This window comes from Myxocyprinus asiaticus, chromosome 5, assembly GCF_019703515.2.
Source record: "Myxocyprinus asiaticus isolate MX2 ecotype Aquarium Trade chromosome 5, UBuf_Myxa_2, whole genome shotgun sequence".
Classification (NCBI taxonomy): domain Eukaryota; kingdom Metazoa; phylum Chordata; class Actinopteri; order Cypriniformes; family Catostomidae; genus Myxocyprinus; species Myxocyprinus asiaticus.
In genome coordinates, this window is record NC_059348.1 from 50,339,015 (window position 1) to 50,366,425 (window position 27,411).

The 27,411-nt window shown below is 36.3% G+C and overlaps 2 protein-coding genes and 1 long non-coding RNA gene across 4 annotated transcripts in view; 2 read left to right on the top strand and 1 right to left on the bottom strand.

The window, feature by feature from the left end:
• The window catches only part of LOC127441550 (endophilin-A2-like), a 33,299-nt gene extending 27,382 nt beyond the window's left edge, over window positions 1–5,917 (top strand). For both annotated transcript variants that reach the window (XM_051699112.1, XM_051699113.1), the window contains one exon: window positions 1,918–5,917. In XM_051699112.1, coding sequence (XP_051555072.1) covers window positions 1,918–2,105 — 188 coding nt within the window. In that variant the 3' untranslated portion in view covers window positions 2,106–5,917. The remainder of the gene's footprint in view (window positions 1–1,917) is intronic.
• A 300-nt stretch (window positions 5,918–6,217) lies between these two features.
• LOC127441557 (uncharacterized) lies at window positions 6,218–7,978 on the bottom strand. The gene is made up of 3 exons (XR_007897327.1): window positions 7,883–7,978; window positions 7,547–7,794; window positions 6,218–6,380 (listed from the first exon to the last, which is right to left on the bottom strand). It is a non-coding gene; the product is annotated as an uncharacterized LOC127441557 (long non-coding RNA).
• LOC127441549 (signal-transducing adaptor protein 2-like) lies at window positions 7,678–27,043 on the top strand. Its single transcript, XM_051699111.1, has 11 exons — window positions 7,678–7,821; window positions 9,909–9,980; window positions 12,351–12,470; window positions 16,945–17,001; window positions 18,374–18,525; window positions 20,505–20,636; window positions 21,947–22,016; window positions 22,115–22,217; window positions 22,590–22,685; window positions 23,771–23,902; window positions 26,165–27,043. Exons 1-11 carry the CDS (start codon window positions 7,678–7,680, stop codon window positions 26,218–26,220), a joined length of 1,134 nt encoding a protein of 377 aa, XP_051555071.1. The 3' UTR covers window positions 26,221–27,043.
• The last annotated feature ends 368 nt before the right edge of the window (window positions 27,044–27,411 follow it).

Consider the following 27,411-nt stretch of genomic DNA (forward strand, 5'->3'; position numbering starts at 1 on the left):
AGTGGCCTAGTCAAAGTCCTGACCTGAATCCTATTGAGATGCTGTGGCATGACCTTAAAAAGGCAGTTCATGCTCGAAAACCCTCCAATGTGGCTGAATTACAACAATTCTGCAAAGATGAGTGGGCCAAAATTCCTCCACAGCGCTGTAAAAGACTCATTGCAAGTTATCGCAAATGCTTGATTGCAGTTGTTGCTGCTAAGGGTGGCCCAACCAGTTATTAGGTTTAGGGGGCAATCACTTTTTCACACAGGGCCATGTAGGTTTGGATTTTGTTTTCCCTTAATAATAACAACCTTCATTTAAAAACTGCATTTTGTGTTTACTTGTGTTATCTTTGACTAATATTTAAACTTGTTTGATGATCTGAAACATTTAAGTGTGACAAACATGCAAAAAAAATAAGAAATCAGGAAGGGGGCAAACACTTTTTCACACCACTGTGTTTGTGTGTGTGTGTGTGTGTGTGTGTGTGTGTGTGTGTGTGTGTGTGTGTGTGTGTGTGTGTGTGTGTGTGTATACAGGGTTGGGAGGGTTACTTTTGAAATGTATTCCACTACAGATTACAGAATACATGCTGTAAAATGTAATTTGTAATGTATTTCGTTAGATTACTCAAGGTCAGTAATGTATTCTAAATACTTTGGATTACTTCTTCAGCACTGGTAGATTTTTTTCACTTGTTTTGACTTTAAAAACTCTGCCAGTACAGTAACACAAAATACACGTTAAAAATACATTCTCTGAAAAACCTAAATATCTTATGCAGTGTTGTTTCTAAAACAAGATAAATCTAATTGATCTTGATTTAAGGATTTTTAGATATTTTTACAGGAAGACAATACAAAAATTTTCAAGAAAACGATTTTTGCCCTAATATCAAAGGTCTTACTAGAAAAAAGAAATTATGATCCATCATGAATTTTCTTGATAAAAAAATATGATCGTGCCTGGTAATGTGCATGTAAAACATCTAGAAATAGCATTTTAGTTTAGCGTAAAGCTGACAATTTATACAAGGTTTATTTTTATTTCTTCTGCTCCAAACTTACTTCAAACGTACTTCTCTGTCTGCTCGTATGAATGTAACACATCATAAGAAAGTGTTTCACCGCTGTTCAAATGCACTTTGGATTGCATCATTTATATGTATACATTTTTCCATCTGAAAGGACTAAATATTAAATGAAACAAATGACAATAAAATGCAAAGTAATCTCTTCAGTAATCAAAATACTTTTTGAATGTAACTGTATTCTAATTACCAATGATTTAAATTGTAACTGTAGTGGAATACAGTTACTTATATTTTGTATTTTAAATACGTAATCCCGTTACATGCATTTCATTACTCCCCAACCCTGTGTGTGTGTGTGTGTGTGTGTGTGTGTGTATGTATATATATATATAATATATATGTGTGATCAAACTTTTTCTGAAGATTAAGCACCTCCTTTCACAGATACTTAACTGAAAAATAACCAAAATGTGACTTGACAATTTAAAGCCCTATTTGTGCAAAGTGTCATAAAGGAAGATTCTGGGTTCAACACAAGTTAAGCTCAGTCAACAGCTTTTGTGGCATTGATTATGCGGGTGTAAACCCTATCTGGTAAACACTGTAATGCCGATAAATCCCTCACTGTATCACATTAAAATCATGTTAACATATATAAGGTTTAAGTCTTGTGGCTATACTTTTGAAACTGTGTGTATTTTAATGTTTAAGAACTGGCCCCTTTTACCATTGTAAATGCAATACTGTAACTGCAATTTTTGCCCCATTTACACTGATAATCTTTCCTCTAATAGTTTTTTATCTCTCTCTCTCACTTTCCCGTTTCTCCTGAAAATCCCTCCCTGTCTACACCTTTACCCTCTTCCTCTCTATCGTCCTTCATCCTTTGGTCTCCATAGCAACGGATCAGGCATGTTGCAAAGCTTTGTACGACTTTGAGCCAGAGAACGACGGAGAGCTGGGATTCTACGAGGGCGATATTATCACGCTAACCAATCAAATAGATGAGAACTGGTACGAGGGAACCGTGCATGGCCAGACGGGATTATTCCCCTGTAACTACGTTGAGGTGATGGTGCCCCTGTAAAACTGATCAGACAGCCAAAAAAAAAAAAGAGAAAAAAAAAAAATGGACAGATGAGGGGGAAGTGTGTTAAACTTGTGTTTCACTCTGAGCACTTTAATTTCTTGAAAGAACCATTGGGTTGTTACTTCTTTACTGATGGTTGAGGTCCAGCTTTGTAGTTTTGTCTTAGTATAACACTGTCTTTTACTACAGTAAAATAAACATCACTCCAAAGTATCCAAAAGGTAAATGTTTTGTCTTGGTATGGGAGTCAAATGGATTTTATTTTCATATTCGTTTTTCATAAAAGTGATTAGTTCTTGCAAATTCAGTCACACAACACCTTTCCTGGAAGATATGTTTTAATAGCTTGTGTTGGTAATCACTGCCCTCTAGTGACCAGATTTGACTACAACAATTCTTGATGTTTGCTGGCATTTGTCAATCATGACTCATGGCTCTTTCTGATTGGTGAAGTGCCTTCTTATACATAACATTTCAGCTATGAATATAACTTGTACTACAAAATGCAGTTGTTTTGAACATGTTAGATTAAGATTAATCCATGTGAATCACATGAATAATTAGCGAACTATTTCTCATTGGCATTAGTTTGCGCAAATCAATCAACACTTTAGTTGTGCTTGGGATTAGGTCAACCTTGGCTTTAATGGAATGTAATGTTCATAATAAACGAACAACATAATTAGGAAATGTTTCATACAAAATCGTGTCCTCACATGAGCCTTAAAGGTATAGTTCAGCCAAAAAGGAAAACTCTCTCATCATTTACTCACTCTTATGATATCACAGGCGTGTATGACTTTCTGTCTTCTGCAGAATACAAATGAAGATTTTTAGTAGAATATCTCCACTCTGTAGGTCTATACAATGCAAGTGAAGGGTGACCTGAACTTTGAAGGTCCTAAAAGCACATAAATGCAGCATAGAAGTAATCCACACGACTCCAGTGGTTAAATATAAATGTCTTCAGAAGCAATCCAATTGTTTTTGTGTGAGAACAGACCAAAATATAACTAATTTTGGTCACCTTTTATTTGCATTGTATGGACCTACAGAGCTGAAATAAAATATTAAGTTTTTGTGCAGCAGAAGAAAGTCATACACATCTGAGATGGCATGAGGAGGAGTAAATGTTGAGAGTTTCTTTTTTTTTTTTTTTTTTGGCGAACTATCCCTTTAAAAATAAAATCTGCTCACTGGAAATGGTGATTATGTAAAGCAGGTTGAATCCAGCTGTTTGATTAAACAAGAAATACCTGTTTGTGCTTATGCAGATGACAGTAACCTCTCTTTTCTTTTCTTATTTCTTTCTTCCCTATTTTTCATTTTATTTTCTTCTTTTGCTTAAATGTTCTTGTATTGTTTCTTTTTTATTATTATTATTTATCCAACCTGATGCATCTCTCTTCTCTATTTTAATGAAAAAAGGAACCTTTAATAATCCACTTCCTTATTGTATCAAAGGGATAGTTCACCCAAAAATGAAAATTCTCTCATTATTTTCTCACCCTCATGATATCCCAGGTGTGTATGACTGACTTTCTTCACCAGAACACATTTGAAGAAAAACAGAAAAATATCTCAGCTCAGTAAGTCCTTAAAATACAAGTAAATGGAGATTTATCTTTTGAAGCTCCAAAAATCACAGACAGTCAGCATAAACATCATCGATACAACTCCAACGTTTAAATTAATGTCTTCTAAAGAGGTATGATCACGTAGTGTGAAAAAAGATCAACATTTAAGTACTTTTTAACTATAATCCAATGTGAGGGTAAGGTTCACGAGATGGTGGAGTCCAAGCTGTCTCTTGTGTGACGTATTCGCATTGACATGATACTGAAGTAATCTCACGTTCTCCACTCGGTTGAGACATCCAGGATGAGCACACAAATGCACCATTGTGAGTAAAGAAACAGATAAATACAGATCTAAACCAAAACCAACCAAGCTACTGTACAGCGTTCCTCCTCCTCCTCACTTGTAAACAGCGCTGCTCTCCCAGCTGTGACTCACGTACATCAGTTCTCACGTATTTCATATGCAAATGTGATTACGTAACGCGTGTACCGCGTGTACCGCTCCTGACTGGAAGCATGATTTAGAGTTAAAAAAAAAAAAAAAAAGTACTTAAAGGTTTATCTTTTTCACACCAAAAGCAATTGCTTTAGAAGACACATTGGTTTTTGGAGCTTCAAAAGAGAAATCTCTATTCACTTGTATTTTAAGGACCTACTGAGATGAGATATTTTTAAATTTTTCTTCAAATGTGTTCTGGTGAAGAAAGTAAGTCATACATACCTGGAATATCATGAGGGTGAGTAAATAATGGGAAAATGTTTGGGTGAACTATCCCTTTAATATACTGTGTTTTCAAAGAACTGTTGTGGTTCTGATCAAGTGGGAAGTTTATTTACCACAAAGCCTCATCGCATTACTGTTCCATTTATCCAAAAAAAAGGTGGTTTATGGTACAGTATACCTCTGAATGTTATTATATGATATCAGAGCTCCACAGGGATGTTGAGGTCATGTAAATGGAATCCGAGTCTGTTGACTACTGATTCTCGTTTTTAATCCAGGTTCATTGTTTGCCGTCTTTATTTTGAAATATGATTTTATTCTATTTCCTTTCACAAAGAGGGAATTTAGAAGTTCTGTCCTAACCACTGACCCTGATTCAGTTCCGTTTCTCACTCTTAAAAATTAAAGTTACATGTAAAAGTGAGGGGCTGTTCTTTGACCAGTCTGTTAGATCGGCTTTATTTTTACCATATGATGATGACTAACTTGGACTGATCAAATGTTTACATGGTTGTTCTATAATTTGTCTGTAAAGTCAATGTGAATATTGTGTTCCTCTTTTCGTTGCATTTATGTATTAGTCAACTGTTGTAGAGCTATGTTATATTAACATACTTTATTATTTTAAAGGTACAATCTGCAACTTCTGCAAATAGTAGAACAATAAAACAGCCCTCCAATATGCAATTAAATAACTTGCCATTTTTAATGCATCATCTTATATTGACAGTGAAGCTATTTAACATAAACAGATTGTACTCTTTAATGGGATAGTTCACCCAAAAATGACCCAAACCCCTTTGACTTTCCTTGGAACATAAAAGGAGATGTTAGGCAGTATGATAGCCTCGGCCGCCATTCATTTTCATTGCATCTTTTTTCCATACAATGAAAGTGAAAGGTGACTGAGGATGTCATTCTGTCTAACATTTTCTTTTGTGTACCAACAAAGAAAAAAGTACATGACAGAATTTTCATTTTTGGGTGACTTATCCTTTTAAAGCATAAACAACACCTTGATTTGCTTGAGTTATTGTGCTTTGGTTGAGGGATTTTGGTCTTGGTTCATTTTTGTTGCTGGTTTTCCCAGAACTGCCCTTTGATATTGTGCTGTTTTCTCAACGCTGCTTTGAGGTACTGTACTCTCAACATCTTACTTCTTCATGTTTAAGTGCCTTATTGATGCTTTTGATGTTGGTTACACTACACTTAAAAGTAGTAATATTTCCATATGGGTAGAATGTATTACCTGCAGTGGAAAACCTATAAGAGATTGATTAATCTAATCTTGCTTGTACCTTTATTGTCCCCAGTGAACATTACAGTTAGGCCTTAAATTGAAGTACATTTTTACGATAGTCGAATGTTTCAGAAAGTATTGAAAGAGTTCCCTTCAAATCAGTATTTCCTGCTCATGTCATAAGTGTGTGATTTATTCTGTTATAAAGATTTGCAGGGCTTGAACACTGTATATTTTCATCTAAAATAAATATGGAAAAAACATAGCCCTCCATGGTGTCTGTTTTCTGTTGCTGCTGATTTGATTTCTAACCTTAATGGGATAATTTAACTAAAACTAGGATGCTTTCTTCTATGAAAAAAAAAAAAAAAAAAGATGTTAGGCAGAATGTAAGCCTCAGTAACCGTTCGCTTCTGTGCATTTTTTATTTTTTTTTTTCATACAATGAAAGTGAAAAAGGGGAGTGAGCATTTAATATGTGCTGCTACCCCATTGAATTTTGTCCTTTGTGTATTGCAGGGGTGTTTTCTGTTTTTGAGGGGCTTTGTGCTTGAGAATAGCAGGATTTATCCTCAGAATGATGTCATAATTCAAGTACATTTACATTATATTTACTCTGCAGACACTTTTATCTGAAGTATATTGAAGATACAGAACATTATCAGTGTGTTCCTTGGGAATCAAATCAATTCTCTTGGTGTTGCTAGTGCAATGCTGTACCAGTTCAGCTACAGAAATAAAAAGTAAGATAATAGGATTATTACACAAACAAATGAATTAACTATTTGTCTAATTGACTACTAATTTAAACTGACTAAAACAAAACAAAAATTCCATTTGATAAATTACATGGGAGTTGCCATAGTTGCCTATAAAACAGTTGAGTGGATGTATATACTGGCATGTAAAAATAATGTGACTTCCAGAAAATTAACGGTTAGCAATAATATAATAAAAATATTTAAAATTAATTCTACAAATGAAAAATACTATAATGTATGTATTATTAAATATAATTTGTTATTAATATAGTTTTAACAATATAATGTATACAAATATGAAAATAGCCTATATTAAGTTAGTTATGTGTTCATATTTTGTAATATAAAATAAATATTTATTTTTTAAAGTTTCTTATTAAAGAAGATTATACTGTAAAAATCTAAAATATTTCAAAATTTCAAACTTAAATATTTGTATTTTTAATCATGAATAATATCTTTATTCAAGTCAAGAAAAAATATGAAAAATATTGAAATAATACATTAATATAAATAAAATGTTTTCACATTTAATACATTATTTTGTAATTATTATATTAGATATAATATTTAATATTTAAATATAATATTTAAAAATGCATATTATATTATTGTTTTCTTTATACAATCATTTTTCAAGTATTTTTACTTTAGTTAACACCGAAACTGTTAATATATTTTGGTAATATATAATTTTTATTTATTTTTTTATTCAAGCATATTACTTGATTTAAACTGAAATGTAAAAAATATTTAAATGTTTCAACCTTAAATATTGGTATTTTTTATCATGAATAATATCTTTATTAAAGTAATAAAATAAACTTAAAATATATTCATTATAAAAATATAGGTTATTTTCATATTTTATACATTATTTTGTAATAATAATATAATATGTCATAATACATATTATAGTGTTGTTTTAACTACATAATTACTTTTTAAATATTTTAATTTTTTTGTTAACTCTTATAGTAAATGACATTGTTTTTAATTTTCTAGAAGCCATACTATTTTATACTCTAAAAGTAGCCGACTATAAAAATGACCAAAATTAACTTCAAGTGCAGTCGAACTGAATTAACTGTTCAATTCGAACAAACAGAAAGAAAGATAACGTAATCATGTACCATATTGAGTCTATTGTGCCGTTGAATGCGTGTCAGTGACGGGATTAATCACGCGTATCCAGTGCCATCCATCTCTCACCCAAAGAAGGCGTGTCGATCCCCCGGTCAGTTCTTTGTCCCCGCTGCTGTTGATGTGTGAGTGTCTGTCAGTACCGGGCTGTGCTGCTGGAGACATGGCGGCGGCGCCCCCGATTCCGCGCACCGGGAGCCTGAGAGCACAGCTGCCGTCCTGCTATTACGAGGGATTCCTTGAGAAAAGAGGATCGAAAGAGAAGGTGAGCGGACACGGTGCTTCAATATGACAAGTCAAAGTATTTAATTAATATTACAACGCACAGCGGGCAATGCATGGCACGTGCGTATTATGTCTGGTTATGGGCGAGGCTAGGGCTCGAGCGGCTGTCTCATCTAATAACATTAGATTGCGTTGCCTATCAGTCAATGAATGGAGCTTGATGTCGCTCTTTTGCGCGCAGATCTGTCATGCATGTCTGTCTGACAGCCCTTTAAATGTCTTATAACTTATATTTTAATATGTCTGCTTGCGCTTATTGTGTGCTTTAAATTCCTGGAAGCTGTTAATATAGTAGACACACACAATTATGCAAACATGAAGTCCAGAGTGTGTGCTTTAATAAATACAGCTCACAATTGCACGTGTTATCATCAGCCATCAGATTGCATTTATTATTGAGTTTACTGTTATCTGCTGCATGCTGCCACAATCTTATGGAGCACTGAACATTCCAGTCTTAAAATGTCTTGTCTTGTCTTAAATAGAATAGAATAGAATCTCCAATGGGAATTTTGGGCTGGTGGATACTGTACAGACAGATTACAAGGGTACTATTTCGGTTTCACCCAGAAATACAATACAAAAGGGTGTTGACAAAGAGGGCCACATACACAAATTAGTCAGAAAATGTATATTCAGGAGGGAATAGTGGGGTTCAGGTGCACAGTGTGTGTAGGGGAGTGGGTCTCAGATTTTGGACAGCTGTGCTACGGGTCGGTAAGTGTGAACAGTGCCCTGGGGAGCTGTAAGCGGCCACTGAGATCAGGATTGAGTAAGACAGAGCAGAGAATTAGAGACAGAGCTTTAATCTATGCAGAAATCACTGCCATTCGCAACACTATCAGAGAATTATCAAATCAAGATTATGTGCCAAACCAAGAGCTCTGCAATAGATTTGTTTGAGACATTTAATTGTCCTTTATCCAAAGAGAGATACTCAATTTTATGTCTTCTCAATAGTACAATAACATTGTTCTAAGGCAAGCATCGCTATTACAGTTGCTCATGTTTGGGGGTAGAGATTTGACAAATTGGTCTCATAGAAAATTATTTTACGTGGCTCGTGGTACGTATCGCAACAGTTTCATGCTGAAATAAACACTAGATGCGCTAGAACAACATTTTTTATTTCCTTTCACACAAATCACGCATAAAATGGCAGATTATCAGTTAATAAACACTTTTCACCCGGTTCCTCAAACACTGCTATCTTATGACATCTAAACGCTTTTACTATAGTGCATGTTATGACTTGTAAAGCAATACATTTTATCATTTGCATTTAATAACTACATTTGCAAGCTAGTTCACGCAAGGTTAAATTGCACGGTAGCTCAACTGATAGAGCGTTGCACTTGCAGTGCAAAGGAATGGGGTATAAGTCCTGAAGAGCACACAAATCTACACGAGAGTCGGAAGCGTCATAGAAGCACTGCGAAATGATGTGGTTGCTTCAGCAATTGCATTTTTCATCTCAAATTTGCATTATATGGCACTATCCCTTCGGTTTAGGGTAGGGAGGACGGTTTTGTTGATTTAAAATTCGAAAGAGCATTATCCCTAAAAACCTCAACTGTTTTGGAGAACATTTAACTTTCTTTTAGCGCCACTCAATGGACATTTCACCTTCAAACTGCCGTGATATGCGTAAGGAGCCACTTAATATAAATGTGCAAAAATTTTGACTAATGTTTTAATTTTTTTAGAGATCAGGCTAACAAAAGTATTAAAATGTGTTGCATAACCTGTCCCGCATCATTTGGGTTACAGAAATGATACTTTAAACACCCCAGCAACCATATAGCAACATAGAAAAAGCACTTAGAACACTTTAGAAATGGCATAAAAAATGCCTTGGCAACCACCTTCAACAACCTAGAATCGTGGTGTCAAATTTTGCACGAGCAAGCAACTCTCATGTTTTCTTTGGAAAATATAAAAATCTAGCTCTATTGAATATTACATTAGCAAATATCTGCAAATGTTTCATGTTTGTATGCATTCAGTTTTAACATTTAGTGCTTGTTTGCATGATTTTTGAAATGCTTTTATTCGGTGTTTGTGCAGGTAGCTCGCCGTTTGTGGACCTGTTTATGTGGAAACACGCTGTACTTCTTCAACAATGCTAAGGATGCAAATGTAAGTGGAATATTCAAGGGCCTTTTTATCGAACACAGTGATATCAAGATAGCTCTGTGTTTATTAAAACACTGAAACTGAGAACAAACTGAGCCAGTTCTGGCTACCAGTACAGACGTTTCACTTTGCGTTATCTATGTACAATCCTCTATCAATCCTTGGAGCATGAGGAGAGATCAGCCGTAGAATAGCAGATGGCAGACAGTCAGACGAGTTTCTATCAGACTCTTCTTAACTGTGGTTTCAGTATTGATTTTGGGTCTGGTAGGCTCTATAACCTCATCTTTGGAATGGGAAGGTTTACCTAGAGGAATAAATGTGGTTTTATGCAAGTAACATGCAAACTTAGTAGCAGATACACATTGCGTGGGAATTTGTTTGCAGTATTTTGCATAGATGTTCATGGAATGAACTTAAAAAATGCAACTGATAACAATAATTAATTTGATTGTACCATTCTAAGTTCTAGGTTCATGTGTTTTAATATTAAAGGAATACTTCACCAAAAATGAAACTTTATTCTTTTTATTTTTATTTTCCATGAAACAAAATGAGGTGTATTGAAGCTGCTCTTTTCCATACAATGAAAGTGGATGGAGATTTAGTGTATAGTGTACTTCTAAGTTCCAAAAAAGGCCAAATATATCACAAAGTATTATAAAAGTACTCCATATGACTTTTTTGTTGTTTTTGAAGCCATAAAATAGATTTGTGTGAGGAAGAGACCAAAATTTGAGCTGTTACTCACAGGAAGAAAAAAAAAAAAAAAGAAAAGAAAGAAAACGCAGGTTGTCCAATTTACTACATATTATTTGTGATATATCCAAAAAAATTCTGTTTCTCTTCTAAACTTCTTTTCTTGGCTTTCGACTAACGTTACTTTCTAAAATGAGCATTCTACTAGCATAAATTATGTAGGGTGAATTTGAACCAATCAAGTATGTTCAACAACAGCACAAAAATGGCCTGGGTAGCTCAGTGGTAAAGACGCTGGCTGGAGTTCGCTAGTTCAAATCCCAGGGGTGCTGAGTGACTCGTTCTCGGTGGGGCGCATGGTGAGTTGAGCATGGTTGCCGCGGTGGATGGCGTTAAGCCTCCACACGCGCTATGTCTCCTTGGCAATGCGCTCAACAAGCCACGTGATAAGATGCGCGGGTTGACGGCCTCAGACGCGGAGGCAACTGAGATTCGTCCTCCGCCACCCGGACTGAGGCGAATCACTATGTGACCACGAGGGCTTAAAAAGCACATTGGGATTTGGGCATTCCAAATTGGGAGAAAAAGAGGAAAATAAAAAAAAAACAACACAAAAATGATTTTTGCTGCTTGTTAAATTTACTTAAAATGAGATAATGCAACAATTCTTTAACATTTTGTCACAACTTAATTTAATTGCATTCAATCTACTCACATTTTTTAATTGTAGTTCCCAGCATGCGTTGCATGGGACTTGATGGGGAAAGGACAAATTAAGCGTTATTTTATGTATTTTTGAGCAAGATGAGTTAAAAGGGAGACTTGATAGTGTTTTATGTTAAGTTAGAATAAATTATGTTATGCCAGGTTACTATTATGTTGTATGTTGCTTATCTCAAGGAGCAATTAGTATTTAGCATTTAGCATGCTAATGTATGCAATTGCTAGCTAAAAGTTAGCTAACGAGAATAACCTTATAGCTTAAATCAGTAATGTAACAAAATATTATGGAAAACGGAAGAAATTAATCATGTTAGGGACACATAAAATCCCTTTGAGGCTACTTAATTTTGTCATTTAAAAACTGTATTCTGTTATGATGAAATTACGTGAACATACTGTTTTTTGACAAAGAAGTAATCAACTAAACCAAGAGAAAATTCTGTTAATGTAACTTAATTTATTCATGTGGAACCAATGTACATGATTAAATCATGTAAATTCAATGCTCTTTTTTTGTGTGTGTGTTGACTGATAATCATTCGCTCTTGTGTTCAGTTAAAAATGACCAAACGTCATTGGTTCTCGCGTGTCATGTGACCAATTGCAACTCCACATATTTGAAACACAGCTGCTGTTGAGAATTGCGAGCTATGGCAGAGTACGATTACCAGTGAAATGGCTAAAATTTCGGTCTGTTCCTCACGCACAGCTGGCATTGCTTTAGAAGATTTGGAATATAGCCCACAAGTCATATGAACCACTTTTATGCTACTTAAATTGTGCTTTTAGAGCTTGGCAGTATAAATCACCATCCATTTTCCTAAGATCTCCATTAGTGTTTCATAGAAGAAAGAAAATATGGGTTTGGAGCAACATTGGGGACATCATTTTCATTTTTAAGTGTTCTTTCCCTTCGAATGTTACACTGCATGTGTATGTTTTGTGATTAAGTATGTAGAGAAGTTGGATCTGAGTGGGTTTGTTTCGCTGATTGATGATCCAAGTCGTGATAGAAATCTGGAAGCAGCCAGACTGAATCTCCGCATGAAGGATGGAGAGATCAAACTCACCGTAAGTAGTAAACATCTGTCAGCACACACAAACTCCTCTCACACTCCATAAACATACTCCTCACTCCTGGCTTCACATACATAGACCATTTAATGGACCGTCTGATGCACATTGCACACAAAATGGCAAGAGCTTTCTCTGGGCTAATCTCTGGGAGTCAGGGTGCACAGGTTTATATCAGTCCAACAGGAACTGTATTTATAATACAATAAATGCTTTGATGAAAGTAGTTACTGCATTGGCCAAAGTTTGCAAAGATCATGGTGGCTTCATTGCATCAAATCATTAAAAGACATTCATTTTGTTTGAGACACTTACAGAAGTAGCACTAGTGAGTAAACAAGATTTCTCTTGAGCACACCTGTGTATTCTGCTTTGTTTTTAGTGTTGTATCCAATTTCAGATTAACTTGCCCCTAAATGTCACAGACTCACATTGATGTTTGTGGATCATCATATTTTGTTGGTCCTGGACCAACATTCCTCTCAAATAAACAGTCCTAATGCTATCCCTAATCTCAACTATTTACTACCTGTAAAGCGATTGCCTCGCTCTCCTCACACTCTATGTGGGTTTGTCACTCTTCAAAAAGTATTCTATTACTTCATATGGAATTTACCTTCAACACAATGAAGAAAGGTTTCGGTTTCACAGGTCAACATATGAGTTGTTTACACTCAAAACATTTTATACCATTAATAACCCTGCCAGAGAGGAAACTCCCTCACAATCTTCAACAAATGCCTTTAGAGACAACAACTACTAAACATTTACTCTTAAACATTTAACAGAAAATCTGATATATACACAGTATATATATACTGTATATATATTACTTCAATGACAATTAATATGTAGTGTATGTGCTTCCAAATACAGATGAGGGGAACAATTATTAAGTCTTTGATAATTAATTACTTCATTTTATTTATCAGAAAACATTTGTGTTTGTAATATGTTCAACATAACACAATTTATGAGTTAAGGATTAGGGGGGGAAAGATCGCAAACAAAATTATGCAAACAAAATGTCACTGCTGTCAAAAGGAAAGTAAAATTTAGTTAATAACTAAAATTTTATGATAATGTTTATATATATATATATATATATATATATATATATATATATATATATGTTCAATTTCATGAATCATTAACTCTCAAATTAGTATGATTTTAAAGAAAAAAAAAATCATTTAGATTTTAATGAATCTTATAAATTGGACTTAAATTGTTAATATTGTCATTTTAATTGATTTGCTGTGAAAATAAAGAAAATTAAAAAGTATATACACTGGCGGCCAAAAGTTTGGAATAATATACAGATTTTGATGTTTCGGAAGGAAATTGGAACTTTAATTCACCAAAGTGGCATTCAACTGATCACAAAGTTCAGTCAGGACATTACTGATGTAAAAAAAACAGCACCATCACCATTTGAAAAAAGTCATTTTTGATCAAATCTAGACAGCAGCCATCACTCCAACACCTTATCCTTGAGTAATCATGCTAAATTGCTAATTTGGTACTAGAAAATCACTTGCCATTATATCAAACACAGCTGAAAGCTATTTGGTTCATTAAATGAAGCTTAACATTGTCTTTGTGTTTGTTTTTGAGTTGCCACAGTATGCAATAGACTGGCATATTAGGTCAAAAATGGCAAAAAAGAAACATCTTTCTCTAGAAACTCATCAGTCAATCATTGTTTTGAGGAATGAAGGCTATAAATTGCTTGAAATTGCCAAAAAACTGAAGATTTCATACAAAGGTGTACACTACAGTCTTCAAAGACAAAGGACAACTGGCTCTAACAAGGACAGAAACAGATGTGGAAGGCCAGATGTACAACTAAACAAGAGGATAAATACATCAGAGTCTCTAGTTTGAGAAATAGACACCTCACATGTCCTCAGCTGACAGCTTCATTGAATTCTACCCGCTCAACACCAGTTTCATGTACAACAGTGAAGAGAAGACTCAGGGGTGCAGGCCTTATGGGAAGAATTGCAAAGAAATGCCACTTTTGAAACAGAAAAACAAAAAGAAAAGGTTAGACTGGGCAAAGAAACACAGACATTGGACAACAGATCATTGGAAAAGAGTGTTATGTATCTTAACCCCATTGAGCTTTTGTGGGATCAGATAGACTGTAAGGTGCGTGAGAAGTGCCCGACAAGACAGCCACATAAAGTGCTACAGGAAGTGTGGGGTGAAATGTCACCTGAGTATCTGGACAAACTGACAGCTTGAATGCCAAGGATCTGCAAAGCTGTCATTGCTGCACGTGGAGGATTTTTTGATGAGAACACTTTGAAGTAGTTTAAGATTATAATAACAAAAACAAATTTCAAACTGTAATAGTAATTTTTCATGTTATTAATGTCCTGACTATACATTGTGATCAGTTGAATGCCACTTTGGTGAATTAAAGAACAAATTTCTTTCCATAAGAGCAAAATCTGTACATTATTCCAAATTTTGGCCACCAGTGTATATCTTTAGGGGGGTATGAAAATAAATTCTTAATATATAAATGTAATCCTTTTTATTATGGTGTATTTCCATGTTTCGGTAGTGACACATTTTGGGAGAGGAAAAACATTACATAATATTTATATTTATTCATTTAGCAGCTGCTTTTATCCAAAGCGACTTATAAATGAGGAACACAACAGAAGCGATTCATGGAGGCAGAAATAAAAGAATTGCTGTAATACCTAGTTGCAAAAAAAAAAAAAAAAAAAGTAGAGAGAAAGGTGAGGGACAATGGTGAAAGCATGATCTGAGTTTGTTTTTGCTTTTTGTTTTTTTGTTTTTATTAAGAAGAAAGAAGACAGTTAGATGTTTCTTGAAGGTGGCTAGAGAATCGGCTGCTTAGGTGGGGTTTGGCAGGTCATTCCACGAGCAAGGAACAGTTGAAGTGAAAATCTGGGAAAGTGATTTTGTGCCTCTGTGAGATGGCACCTCGAGGCGCCGCTCACCTGCTGATCGTTAGATTCTGGAGGGCACATAGACTTGGAATATCGAGTGTAGAGCGGGTGCAGAGCCAGTGGTTGTTCTGTATGCCTTGAACTTGATGCAAGCAACCATTGGCAACCAGTGCAGATCGATGAAGAGAGGCAAGACATGCGGCCTCTTTGTCTCGCTGAAGACCAATCGTGCCACCTCGTTCTGGATCAATTGCAGAGGTTTGACAGTACATACAGGAAGTCAAGAGCATTGCAGGAGTCCAGTCTAGATATAACAAGAGCCTGGAGAAGGAGTTGTGTAGCATGCTCAGATAGGAAGGGTCTTATATTCCTATTGTTATAAAGAGCAAATCTGCATGATCTGGCTTTTCTTTCGATGTGGTGTGTGAAGTTCAACTGATTATCAAACAGAACCCCAAGATTTCTGGCTCTCCTGGATGGTGTAACTCTTGACAGTCTAGTTGAATGGTCAAGCTATGAGGAACTGCTGGGATCGCTGGAACAACAAGAAGCTCTGTCTTTGCTGGGTTTAGTTGGAGGTGGTGTTCTTTCATCCAACACGAAAAGTCTGCCTGGTAGGCTAAGATTGGTGCAGCTACCGTAGTATCGTGAGGCTGGAATGAGAAGTAGTTTTGTGTCTCATTGGCATAGCAGTGATAGGAAAGGCCATATGCCTGAATGACTGACCCTAGTGATGTCATATAGATGGAGAAGATGAGGTGCCCAAGCACTGAACCCTGAGGTACCCCGGTAGCTAGTCGGTGTGGCTTGGACACCGTTCCCCCTCCAAGACACTCTGCAAGGTACCATCATCACCTACCTGTGAGGTAAGACTCAAACCAACGGAGCACGTTTCCTGTGATGCCCATTGCTGTGAGTGTTGAACAGAGGATCTGGTGGTTGACAGTTTTCAAAGCAGCAGACAGGTCCGGTAGAATGAGGACAGATGATTTGGATGCTGCTTTCTCCAGCCTCAGAGCTTCAGTAATGGACAGCAATGCTGTCTTAGATGAGTGTCTGTTTTAGAAGCCAGACTGGTTGCCATCTAGTAGATTGTTCTGGGAGAGAAAAGAAGAAACTTATAAAACATAACAATATAATTTGAAAACTGACTGTTCTTTTACTAGATCTGTGTACCGAAGATATGGTACAATATATATGGGCAAAGTTTTGGAGAGAAAAAATGTACAAAATCTTTAATTTTTCCAACACTGAGTTTGAAACATTCTGGTAGAATGGGTCATATATTGAATATATACAATATTATTTATACACTGTGTTGTTCTTTTGTGTCACACCAAAATGTAAGTTCTTGCTCATACATTTCTTAGCATATTTTGAGCGTTATATTACACTTCCCGTGTTGCTGATTATCAACCGTGTAAGATATTCCATATGACTATAATGTAATTTAGTAGGATAAGGAAATATACCAAGAACTTTCACATTGAATTATGATGCACTAATACCTCTCTGTCTCTCTATTTCTATTTCTCTCTCAGGCTCCAAATCTGGAGGCACGTGAGCTGTGGAAAGGTTTTCTCTACTCTGTTGTTGATGTGAGTTCAATCAAGTTGATAAATATTTTTGAGCAGAAATTGCATTGTTCAGTCAGTATTCTTGGATTTTTGTGTCTACAGTACTATGAGTTCGGTCTATCAGTATATGAGTTTACACCCTTACAGGTAAAAGTGCTGGCTTGGCTCCAGTATTTTCTTTCAACAAACAGGTTTTATTAACAGTTTGTTAAACAGCTCTGAAAACCTTTGTACATTATAATTATTCTGAATTTTATGGCCAGTTTCAAAGAATGCCGCATACGCCACTGCTCCTTTCCGTTGTGCAAGGACTTGGTTAACAGAAAAAGTAATTTTTTATGGGCTAATGCCAATATCTAGAGAGCAAGGTGGTGAAATAATTTCAGTATATGTTTTTATAATAATAATTCTGATGATTTAACGACAGCAAATAAGAACTACATAGGTAAAGTTTGTTAAGACAAACTTTGAAGTTGGCTCGACAAAGCCTTGTCTGGAAGTTTAAGCTAGTTTTAAATTAAAAGTTTGATGACTGTGCAGACATTACAGTAGCACAAATCACCAGCTAGCAAGCTAGATGGATGTCAGACGGACTGTCATGTAGATAGTCAGATAAACTGTCGAGAGAGAGAGAGAGAGCAACTTAAAGCAGGTCAAAGGCCTTTTTTGGGTTTGTTTACATTCCGTTGGCGTGTTTGAACATTCCGGCAATGCAAGTCTAGGGGATTTTTCATATAATAGTCCAATAAGTTAGAAAAGACAGCACGCTATTCCAGAACAGTCTGAAGGTCTGTACCAAGTTTGGTGGATGTAAATTGAAAGCTGTAGGATGGCTTTGTCAAGCCAGCATAATTACATGAACACTTATGTACACACTGTTTGCTCAATTCACTAGCAAATATTTCAGTGTAGAAAATTTGCACTATATGTGACAAGGCCGTTGTAGACTTTGGAACAGACAGTTTGTGGAATGACTACTTACAGTAAGTGAGTAATGTCAACTGGCAGAAAATAAATCAGCGTGGCTAATATATCAGTCACTAGATTTTTTATCATTTTGATATGATCTGTTTTATGATTAGATCACTAGTGTATGGATGTTTTACTGTGACTTTAGACAAGAAATGAAGGAAATACAACAACAGTCATAAAACAATCTGGTGGCACGATCATGTCTTCTCATATTTGTCCTTATCAACATCATACTGCCCTTTGACCGCTAACTGATTCTAATTCAACAACAAACACAATCAAAACAATACCACTAAAGCATCTCCTACATATTTTCCTAGATAAATAGATTAGAGTGTGCAAGTGGCTGTTGTCAAGAATCGTTGCACTGTTTGCTTATCCCTGCAAATTCAAATGACATGTGCTTTGTGGTTTATTCCAGCTTGTGGTGCCCACCACCCTCACCCTCCTGCCCGGACAGCTGCACATGCTAAATGAAGTGGTGGAGAAAGAGAAAATGCGACGAAAGGCACGTGCAGCATCAAGAGCCCTCTCGTCCCCTCTCTCGCTCCCACTGGTGGGGGAAATACCTGCGTAAGTGCACTGTTTATCTGAGCGTGTTTGCATTTGTGGAAGAGATGGACAGAGGGTCAGAGATGACATTCCTCAGTGCCTGTGTGTTTATACATTTTTAGTGTAGGGTGTTTGCAAATGCAAGCATCACTATTACTATTGCTTCTACTTCGGTTTAGGGGTTTGTTCAAATCCTTAACCCTAAGTGTTAAACTTTGCTGGTTAACTTGTTCCATAAATGTGCTATGGACATGAATGATCCCTCAAATCGTGCAAGCTGTTTAAAGGGGTCATGACATGAGGAATCACAGTTTTCTTGATCTTTTGTGCTATAAAAACATGCTGTAAGTTTCAGAACTCAAAACTTCCTCCTCACTGCAAAAAGAGCATTTGTTGAAACCAAGCTGCCAAACCAACTAATTCTCTACTTCCTCCACATTGTGATGTCACACTGTGATAGACATTTGCATCTGACCGCCTCCACAATAACACATCAACGCCTACTTTACCTTATCACTTCCGTAGCCCGCCCAGTAGTGGTGAGCACTGAGATGGCAAAGAGAGCAGGTCAGTCAAGAGCAGAGAGCCAATCATAACAGTGGGCATTTCCAGTCAAGTCTTAAAGGAGAAGCAGCAGCAAAACCGAGTGTTTCTGACAGAGGGTCAGAATGAGGGTGACAAAATTATCACGTTTTATGCGTTTTGGCTGTTCGTTTACACGACAATGGCGTTTTGGGACCTGAAAACGCAAACTTTTGAAAACGGGTTTCAAAGTGCAAGTTTTTGAAAACGATGCCGTTATCATCTCCGTGTAAACATACAAAAACGCGAATTTGTGAAAACGACGACGTCATGCGCATGCGTATTACGTGTTCAGTCTATAGGCATGCGCGCGAGTACTTCAAAACAATGCACGAGACATTCAAAATTACAATGGTGGACTACAGGACTGTGTTTGTGCTGCTCAAGATTTTGTCCAGACAAAATTGCTCGATGCTTTCACCATCTTCATTGTTTGTATTCACCGCTCTGTGGAAGAATGCTTATGTATGCAGGCATGAAGTGTTTCTTTACAAAGTGACATCGCCAACTACTGGCGTGTCATGCATAACACAGCGCTTTTAGTCGTTTTCACGGATCCGTGTGAACGGGGATCGTTTTGACAACGTTGTCGTCTGTACGCGAAACTTTTCAAAAATGCAAAGAGAAACTTTCCTGTTTTCAGTACATTGTTGTCATGTAAACGTACCTTAAAGAGTACCATAAAAATACCATAGATCTACATCGAAGGAGGGGCCCAAGCCATATTTGTGTGTTTCTTCAACTTTGGGTGCTTTTAGAACTATGGACTTCTAGAAAAGTCTTGTTAAAACATTTTTCACACTCTCACTTGTTTATGTACTTTGTTTATTTGTCAGCTTGGTTAACAAGGACACTAACTTTGGGAGAAAAAAAATATTATTAGGGGTAAAATTGTTTGGTGTGGTGGAAATGATGCCACAACTCTGGGACAGTCATTATTTTTGAAAAATTGATAGAAATTTTCACACAATAAATACTGAAATGGTTTAGGTTTGAAATTTGAAGAATGTTTTATGAGGTATGCCAAGCACCTGGAGGGAGTGCAATGGTATATCGTCAATCTCCTGTAAATAGCTTCTCATAAAATGTCACACTTTATTTGTTATGATAGCCTATAAGTTTGATTTTAACCTTGTTCCTGTTAAACCTTTGAACTGGGTGTAATTTTGTCTTCTCAATACTAATAAGAAACAGGGAGTGGAGAAACCTTTGGGTTTTGCTGGGGTTATGATAGGCTATTCTAGGTATTTCTAGAATGTTTTTGACATATTGTTGATAGCATTGACTGAAAAGCCCAAACATTTTCCAAACTCCCACATGTGTTTAATCGATGTCAATAATCTGTTCTTAGGCCAACATGTATGTATGTTCCTGTGCTTCTGTGTTGCTCACATGTGCTTCTGTATATTGTTTGGCAGGTGTTTCAGGCCTGTGTCTCGTAATGAAGCGGAAGTGTTATTAGAAAGACATCCAGACTGTGGAAACATGCTGCTCAGACCAGGCCGGGATGGATCTTCACTCGCTGTCACCACACGGCAAGACCTAAACGGGTAAAGAAACAGAAACCTCTATCTCCATCAGTATGATTTATTTCTGTTTTAATTCATCTATAAGAGCAGACACTTAAAGGTGCACTTAGTAATTTTTTAGAGACGTCATCTTGGAATTACACTGACACCTCATTCAAACAAAGTTGTTTTCATTTACAGATGCCATTGTAGAAATTCACTATATACAGTCAGACATGATTAATTGAATCCATGAGTGAAAAGGTCCAATAACAGGGCAGATACTGTGATTAAGCGAGTTGTGTTTGGCTGGTCGTGTGATCCTAACACGGACAGCTTTTATAAGGTTACTGGAGTCTTAATCTCATATGAGTCATCATGATTTTATACATATGATTCCAAATTAATATTAATTTCTATAGAAGTAAAAGTAAATGTATAGTAAAATAAATAATTACAGAGTGCACCTTTAACCTCCAAAACCAAATGTATTGCTGGTTTCTTTGAGTAAAATATTAGTATGGGTTCAGTTCCTAGAAAACACACATTTAAAAGAGTAGTTCACCCCAAAATGAAAATTATCTCATCATTTACTCACCCTCATATCATCCCAGATGTGTATGACTTTCTTTCTTCTTCAGAACACAAATTATGATTTTTAGAAGTATATTCCCACTCTGTAGGTCCATACAATGCAAGTGAATGGGTGCCAAAATTTTGATGCACCAAAAAGCACATAAAAGCATAATAAAATCATCCATATGACTCCAGTGTTTTAATCCATGTCTTCAGAAGTTATATGATAGGTGTGGGTGAGAAACAGATCAATATTTAAGTCCTTTTTGCTAGAAATTCTTCTCCCTGCCCAGTAGGGGACAATATGCACGAAGAATGTGCATCACCAAAAACACAAGAAGAATGTGAAAGTGAAAGTTAAAGTGGAGATTGACTGAGCAGGGAGGAGAATTTATAGTAAAAAAAAAAAGGACTTTAATATTGATCTATTTCTCACCCACACCTATCATATAACTTCTGAAGACATGGATGTTACCACTGGAGTCTTATGGATTACTTCTATACTGACTTATGTGATTTTTGGAGCTTAAAAATGTTGGCACCCATTCACTTGCATTGTGTGGACCAACATAGCTGAGATATTCTTCTGAAAATCTTCATTTGAGTTCAGCAGATGAAAGAAAGTCATACACATCTGGGATGGCATAAGTGTGAGAGATTTTTCATTTTTGGGTGAACTATTCCTTCAATAAATGAATAGCTTGAATGAACTCTACGTCACATTGGATATACGTTTTTGCCAGATAAACAATTGTAAAAAAATTTTTTTTTTTCAGATCAGTGTTCAGACATTACAGAGTGACACAGAAGCAGCAGGGTGGTTACATCATCGATGTGGAAAACCCAGTAAGTGAAACGAGTTTCTTCACATAGACAATCAGTGTCAAAACATCAACCTTGGGATTTTTGCAAGTTTCATTTTTTTTTTCTCTCTCTCTCTTTAGATCCCCTGTCCCACACTTCATGATGTTATCAATGCTCTCATGGAGAAAACCGCTGGCACTCTTCAGCCTTTTATATTGGAGGAGCCTTATGAGGAGAATATCAGTATGTTACAAATACATAAACACATACAAACCAATGAGTGATTTTTCAACTATTTTGTCATTTTAAAGCATTTTAAAGCAAATGCTTTATTAAAAAAAATAAAATAAAACATTCTAGTATCAAAGGATAGATTATAATAGCTTTCAACTTAATACGAAATATTGATTCATCCACAAAAACACCTGAATGTTGAGTTATCACCAAATGGAAGTTTATGGAAAGCTTAAACAGGGAATATAGACTGTCCTGACTCTCTACAAACAACCAAAATACTTCATTTGGCTTTACAAATGGCAAAAAGGGACCAGACCATACAATAATGCCTTTTCACACTTTGTTCTGAATTCAGTGTTTGAACTTCTTGTCCTGTAGCATTTGTGTCATCCAATGATGAGAATGGAGAGAGAACTCTTCACTGTGCACCAGCTGGACCAATCTCTAGAGCTCCTGCCCTGCCTCCTAAACAAGGTACCACACTAACGGGTTCTCGTTTCCTAACCCCAGTGGATGAAAATCTGGCCTGGCAACTGAAAGATTATTGGTTTAAATCCCTCAAGGAGCAATCTATAAACTTTTACCAGTGTGTATTGTGTCCCAATAAACAAACACTGTGTCAGGAGTGCTTTAAATTGCATGGTTTATGATTGAAGCCTATGAAATATCTCAGCCAATCATCTGCTCCGTTAGTCTCTCTGCTCCTGCCAAACAACATGCAGCAACAGTTGCATTTGGATGCTTTAGTGACTCGTGCTGCAAAAGTATGAAACAAGTCTCAATCTGTATGCAGTATGTGGAGTTTTAAAGGTTGCATAACACTGAGAAGCTTGAGAACTCTAGAGTAACCTGCTTAAGGGTACAATGGTGATGGACCTTTATGGGGTTTGAACCAACAACCTTTTGGTTGCCAGCCCAGATCTTTAACCACTGCACCACACCATGTGGGTGTGTTGTGTGTGCGCATGTATTCTGCTTTTTTACTGAGCTAAATTAGAGTGTGTTATCAGTTATGGTTTAACCACATGGTATGGAAACCTTACTGTGAAATCAAAATCTAGACTGACAGACCTGATGCATATTGCAATGAAACTGACAGGACAGAAGGACTATTATAGCATCCATTCTCTGTATGAACAGTGTACGTTAAGGGAAGCTAGGAGAATTTTAAGTGATCCATCTCACATTCTTTTTGTTAATTATGAATTGTTACCTTCGGACAGGCGTTTTAGAACTCTTAGATGTAAATTTAATAGAATTAAAAAGTCATTTGTGCCTTTTTCTATTAAATTGTTAAATGATGCCAAATGATTTAGATTGTATGCTTCTATCATGTTTGAATTTTTATGTATTTATTGATAGATATATTTTTATGATTGATGGATATGTATTCTGTGTTGAATTGTTGTGTATTTGATGTACCCATTGTATTGTTATTTTACTATTTTTTTCGGGTGATGCTGAAATGTAGAAATATTGCCTGCTGAGTCCACCCCAAGTCTCCCCCAGCGGGGACAGTAAAGTACATTCCATTCATACATTCCATTCCATTTGTGTAGTAGGAACCGACAAATGGACGCTGCGATCGCAGACGAGATCTCCTAGTTCTTCCCCTCGATCATTTTCCCCATCCGGCTCCCCATCCAACTCCATGAAAAGACTGGTTCTGTGTCCCTCACCGCTTTCAAAGAGTAAGTGTCTCACCCATCCATGTTAACCGATTTTAGCACAGCTGTACCATCTAACACATTCCAAGGCCACAATTTAGTTTCTTATGGAATAAATGCTTTTTATTCCATAAGAAATTAGCGCTTTAAAAAGCTAAAAATACTGAAAGGAATACTCTGGGATCAAGTTAAACACAATCGACAGCATTTGTGGCATAATGTTCCATGGGCGACGCAAGAGTTGGGCTACCAGGGCTTAAGCCAGAATGTATTTAGTAAAACCCTGAATGCTTTATCAACATGTGGTGATGTCAAAAGTACTAGTGCTTCCTATTAAGTTGATACTAAAATATAAATGTATTTTAATATTGAGTAATATATGTATAAATTAGTGAGTCATTTTACAGTATCGATAACCCAAAATACTAACTCAATTCAGTGCACACGCGCTGTCTTGTTGGTGACTGTTGTGTATGTGCGCGCATCCATGAGGAGCGGCCGTGACTCGCGATTGCATCTGTGTGTGAAAGGTCAAAATGCCTTGTCTTGGTGAGATACATCAAACTGTGTTGAGCTCTTCCATCCAGATGCAGTAAGTATATAAGTCATATAAAGATGTGCTCTAGGAATTTGCCAACTTTAAGTCATGAGCCAGGACATGCCAAAACTTCTTTATTAAGACTCGATACCATGAACCTAACAAAGTTTGGTAAAACTAGCAGCTATTAATTTCTTCATAGGCACATATTTCAGGCTATTCACATCCTGCTATCTTCTAAACTACCTTAAAGCGCCTGACGAATAAATAAAGGGCTATAAACCATTAATTGTAAACAATGTGCGATGAATTACGGAAAGGCGAAAAAGACAAAATAGTATTTTTTTAATCACGTTGTGAAGTACTTAGTGTTTAATCACTTACTGTGTAAATGATATCTCACAGATGAAGCATTTAAACTTTCATTAAAAAGTGATATTTCACCAAAGTATGGCCCCATACCACAAATATTCACTGACCTTATACAGCAGTGGCAGATGTAGGCATGGGCGACATGTGCAGTTGCCCAGGGTGGCATCTTGCGGGGGGGGCGGCACGAGGCACCCACACAGACAGCCCCCCCCACGGACAACAACTTTGGGGGCGTGTTGAAGTGGGTTTCGTCCAAGGCACCATACACCCCAAATTAACCCCCCTGGCAACAACTTTGGGGCCGTGTTGAAGCGGGTTTCGCCCAAGGCACCATACACCCCCCCACCCCCCGTCAACAACTTTGGGGCCGTGTTGAAGCGGGTTTCGCCCAAGGCACCATACAACCACCCAACACCACTACTTTTATACAATCACCCCCAACACCACCCCCCCCCCCAACCCATCAACAACTTTGGGGGCGTGTTGAAGCGGGTTTCGCACAAGCTAAAACCACCAGTGTTATACAGCCCCTGTTGACTGCCAATCTTTAAACGTTTAAATACTCACTGTTTCGAATGTATAGCCACAAGATGTAAACAATATGGGTGTTAACATGATTTTAGTGTGATAAAATTGCTTACTAACATTCTACGTGTAGAGTTGAATCCAATTTCATTGCCATGATGCCGTAAACCCTGTATTCCCCATAAATGACGGTTGAAACATTTTACAGCTCAAATAATACAGAAATTTAAACAGAATAACTAATGCAAGCTTTTATAAAATTATATGCTACACATTTCTGCCTAAAAATACTGGCACCATTCACTTCCATTGTAAGTGCTTCACTGTAACCTCGATTTTTGCTTTTTTAAAAGAAAAGGGGGACATATCTAAAAAAAAAAAAAAAAAAAATTTTTATGGTAAGCCTAATCAACATTATGCCACAAATGCTGTCGATTGAGCTTAACTTGTATTGAACCCGGAATACTCCTTTAAAAATGAAGTGTCAGGTTGATGCTAGTCTTATTAAGACTTATGAGAGCTGACTATAACTGTATAACTGACTATAACTTTTTACTTCATGCTTCAATGTTTTTTTTTTTTTTTTTTTTTACAAATTAACCCTGAACAGAAAACAATATCAAATATATAAAATATATCTATAAAAAACAAAATGGATAACATCTGTCCATTGGTTTTTGATTATGTCAGAGGAACATATTAAAATAATTCTACAAAAAACAAACAAAAAAAAAAAACTAGGCTAATGAACACAATGTACACACTTTTTTTTTTTAAATGATGTATACATATGGAGTAGCTGTTTTATTTTAAAAATGGATCTGGTCACCAGACTGGTCTTTTCCCATCAGGCCTCACAGATGAGCTCAAACAGAAGCTGGAGAAGAGACGGACCAGTCAAGAGTGATGTAGTCCTCGTTTCAGCCCCCTAACGCCGTCTCATTCTGTCAGTGCCTTCCACTAAAGACTTCTGTCCTGTTATGGACACAGATTCCCTGTAATCAGCATTCTTCCTTCTATGTGACTTTATCAACAGCAAAAACACATCATGTGAGCCGATGTCCAACTACTTCTCCTACCTCATGATAATGCAGGGTGCTCCTAGTGATTTTGGAAAATTAAAAGGGAAAAGTTAAGCCAATATTCTCTCTATTGCATCAGTAATACTTCTACATTCAGGGTTTCTACCTTGAAAACTTGAGTCAATAGGAAATTAAGACTTCCACACATTCAAGAAAGAAGCACAACTGGTCTTACAATGAAGGACTTCACTGTATTGCTGGTTTCAATCAATTATTAACTATGAACTGAAGAAAACCATCATGTATGCTCAGATACAATGTGAATCTGGTGTTGTTCGGAATGTAGATCTCAGTAGATCTAAAGAAACTGTTATATATTTTGAAATTTGAATGATGCTTTTGGACACAGTTGCAGAAGAAACACCCAAGCCTATTATATTATAAAAAAATATAATAATAATTTGAAAGTAGCAGATAGTTGGGCCTTCCGTAGTAGGCTATTTCTCTGTTTTTTAAGTGTTTAGGTTCATAGGTTGTGAGATGGTTGCATTTGTGTTCCCGATTGGCCAACGTGACTGTCGTTATTGGTTTAATGAACCTGCATTGTACTTCTGTGACACATCTGTTTTCATGTGATGTAAAAATTATTTCTTGTTATTTCTAATTGTGATATTTATGGGAATTAAAGTGTAATTTTTGTAAAAGTCATCACCTGTTCTAGTTTTACAGATAATGTCAATCCCCCAAATTATTAAACAAATAGGTTACACTACACCGCCTACTAAGGAGAACTGGTCCAAACGAAACTTGATTTGGCAGGTTCTCTTAAAATCTTAAAAAAGTTAAGCTCAATTGACAGCATTTGTGGAATAACGTTGATAACCACAAAAAAATAATTTCGAATCGTCCCTCCTTTTCTGTAAAAAAAGCAAAAATCAAGGTTACATTGAGGCACTTACAATGGAAGTGAATGGGGCCAATTTTTGGAGAGTTTAAAGGCAGAAATGTGAAGCTTATAATTTTATAAAAGCACTTACATTAATTCTTCTGTTAAAAGTTCAAACTGTTTAAATTGT

Excerpts from the sequence above, each read along its gene's own strand:
- LOC127441549 (XM_051699111.1), top strand. The coding sequence starts at position 7,678 with ATGTGTGAGTGTCTGTCAGTACCGGGCTGTGCTGCTGGAGACATGGCG. Across the intron at positions 9,981-12,350 it reads ACAATGCTAAGGATGCAAAT|TATGTAGAGAAGTTGGATCT; the intron begins GTAAGTGGAATA and ends TTTGTGATTAAG. Across the intron at positions 18,526-20,504 it reads CTGGTGGGGGAAATACCTGC|GTGTTTCAGGCCTGTGTCTC; the intron begins GTAAGTGCACTG and ends ATTGTTTGGCAG.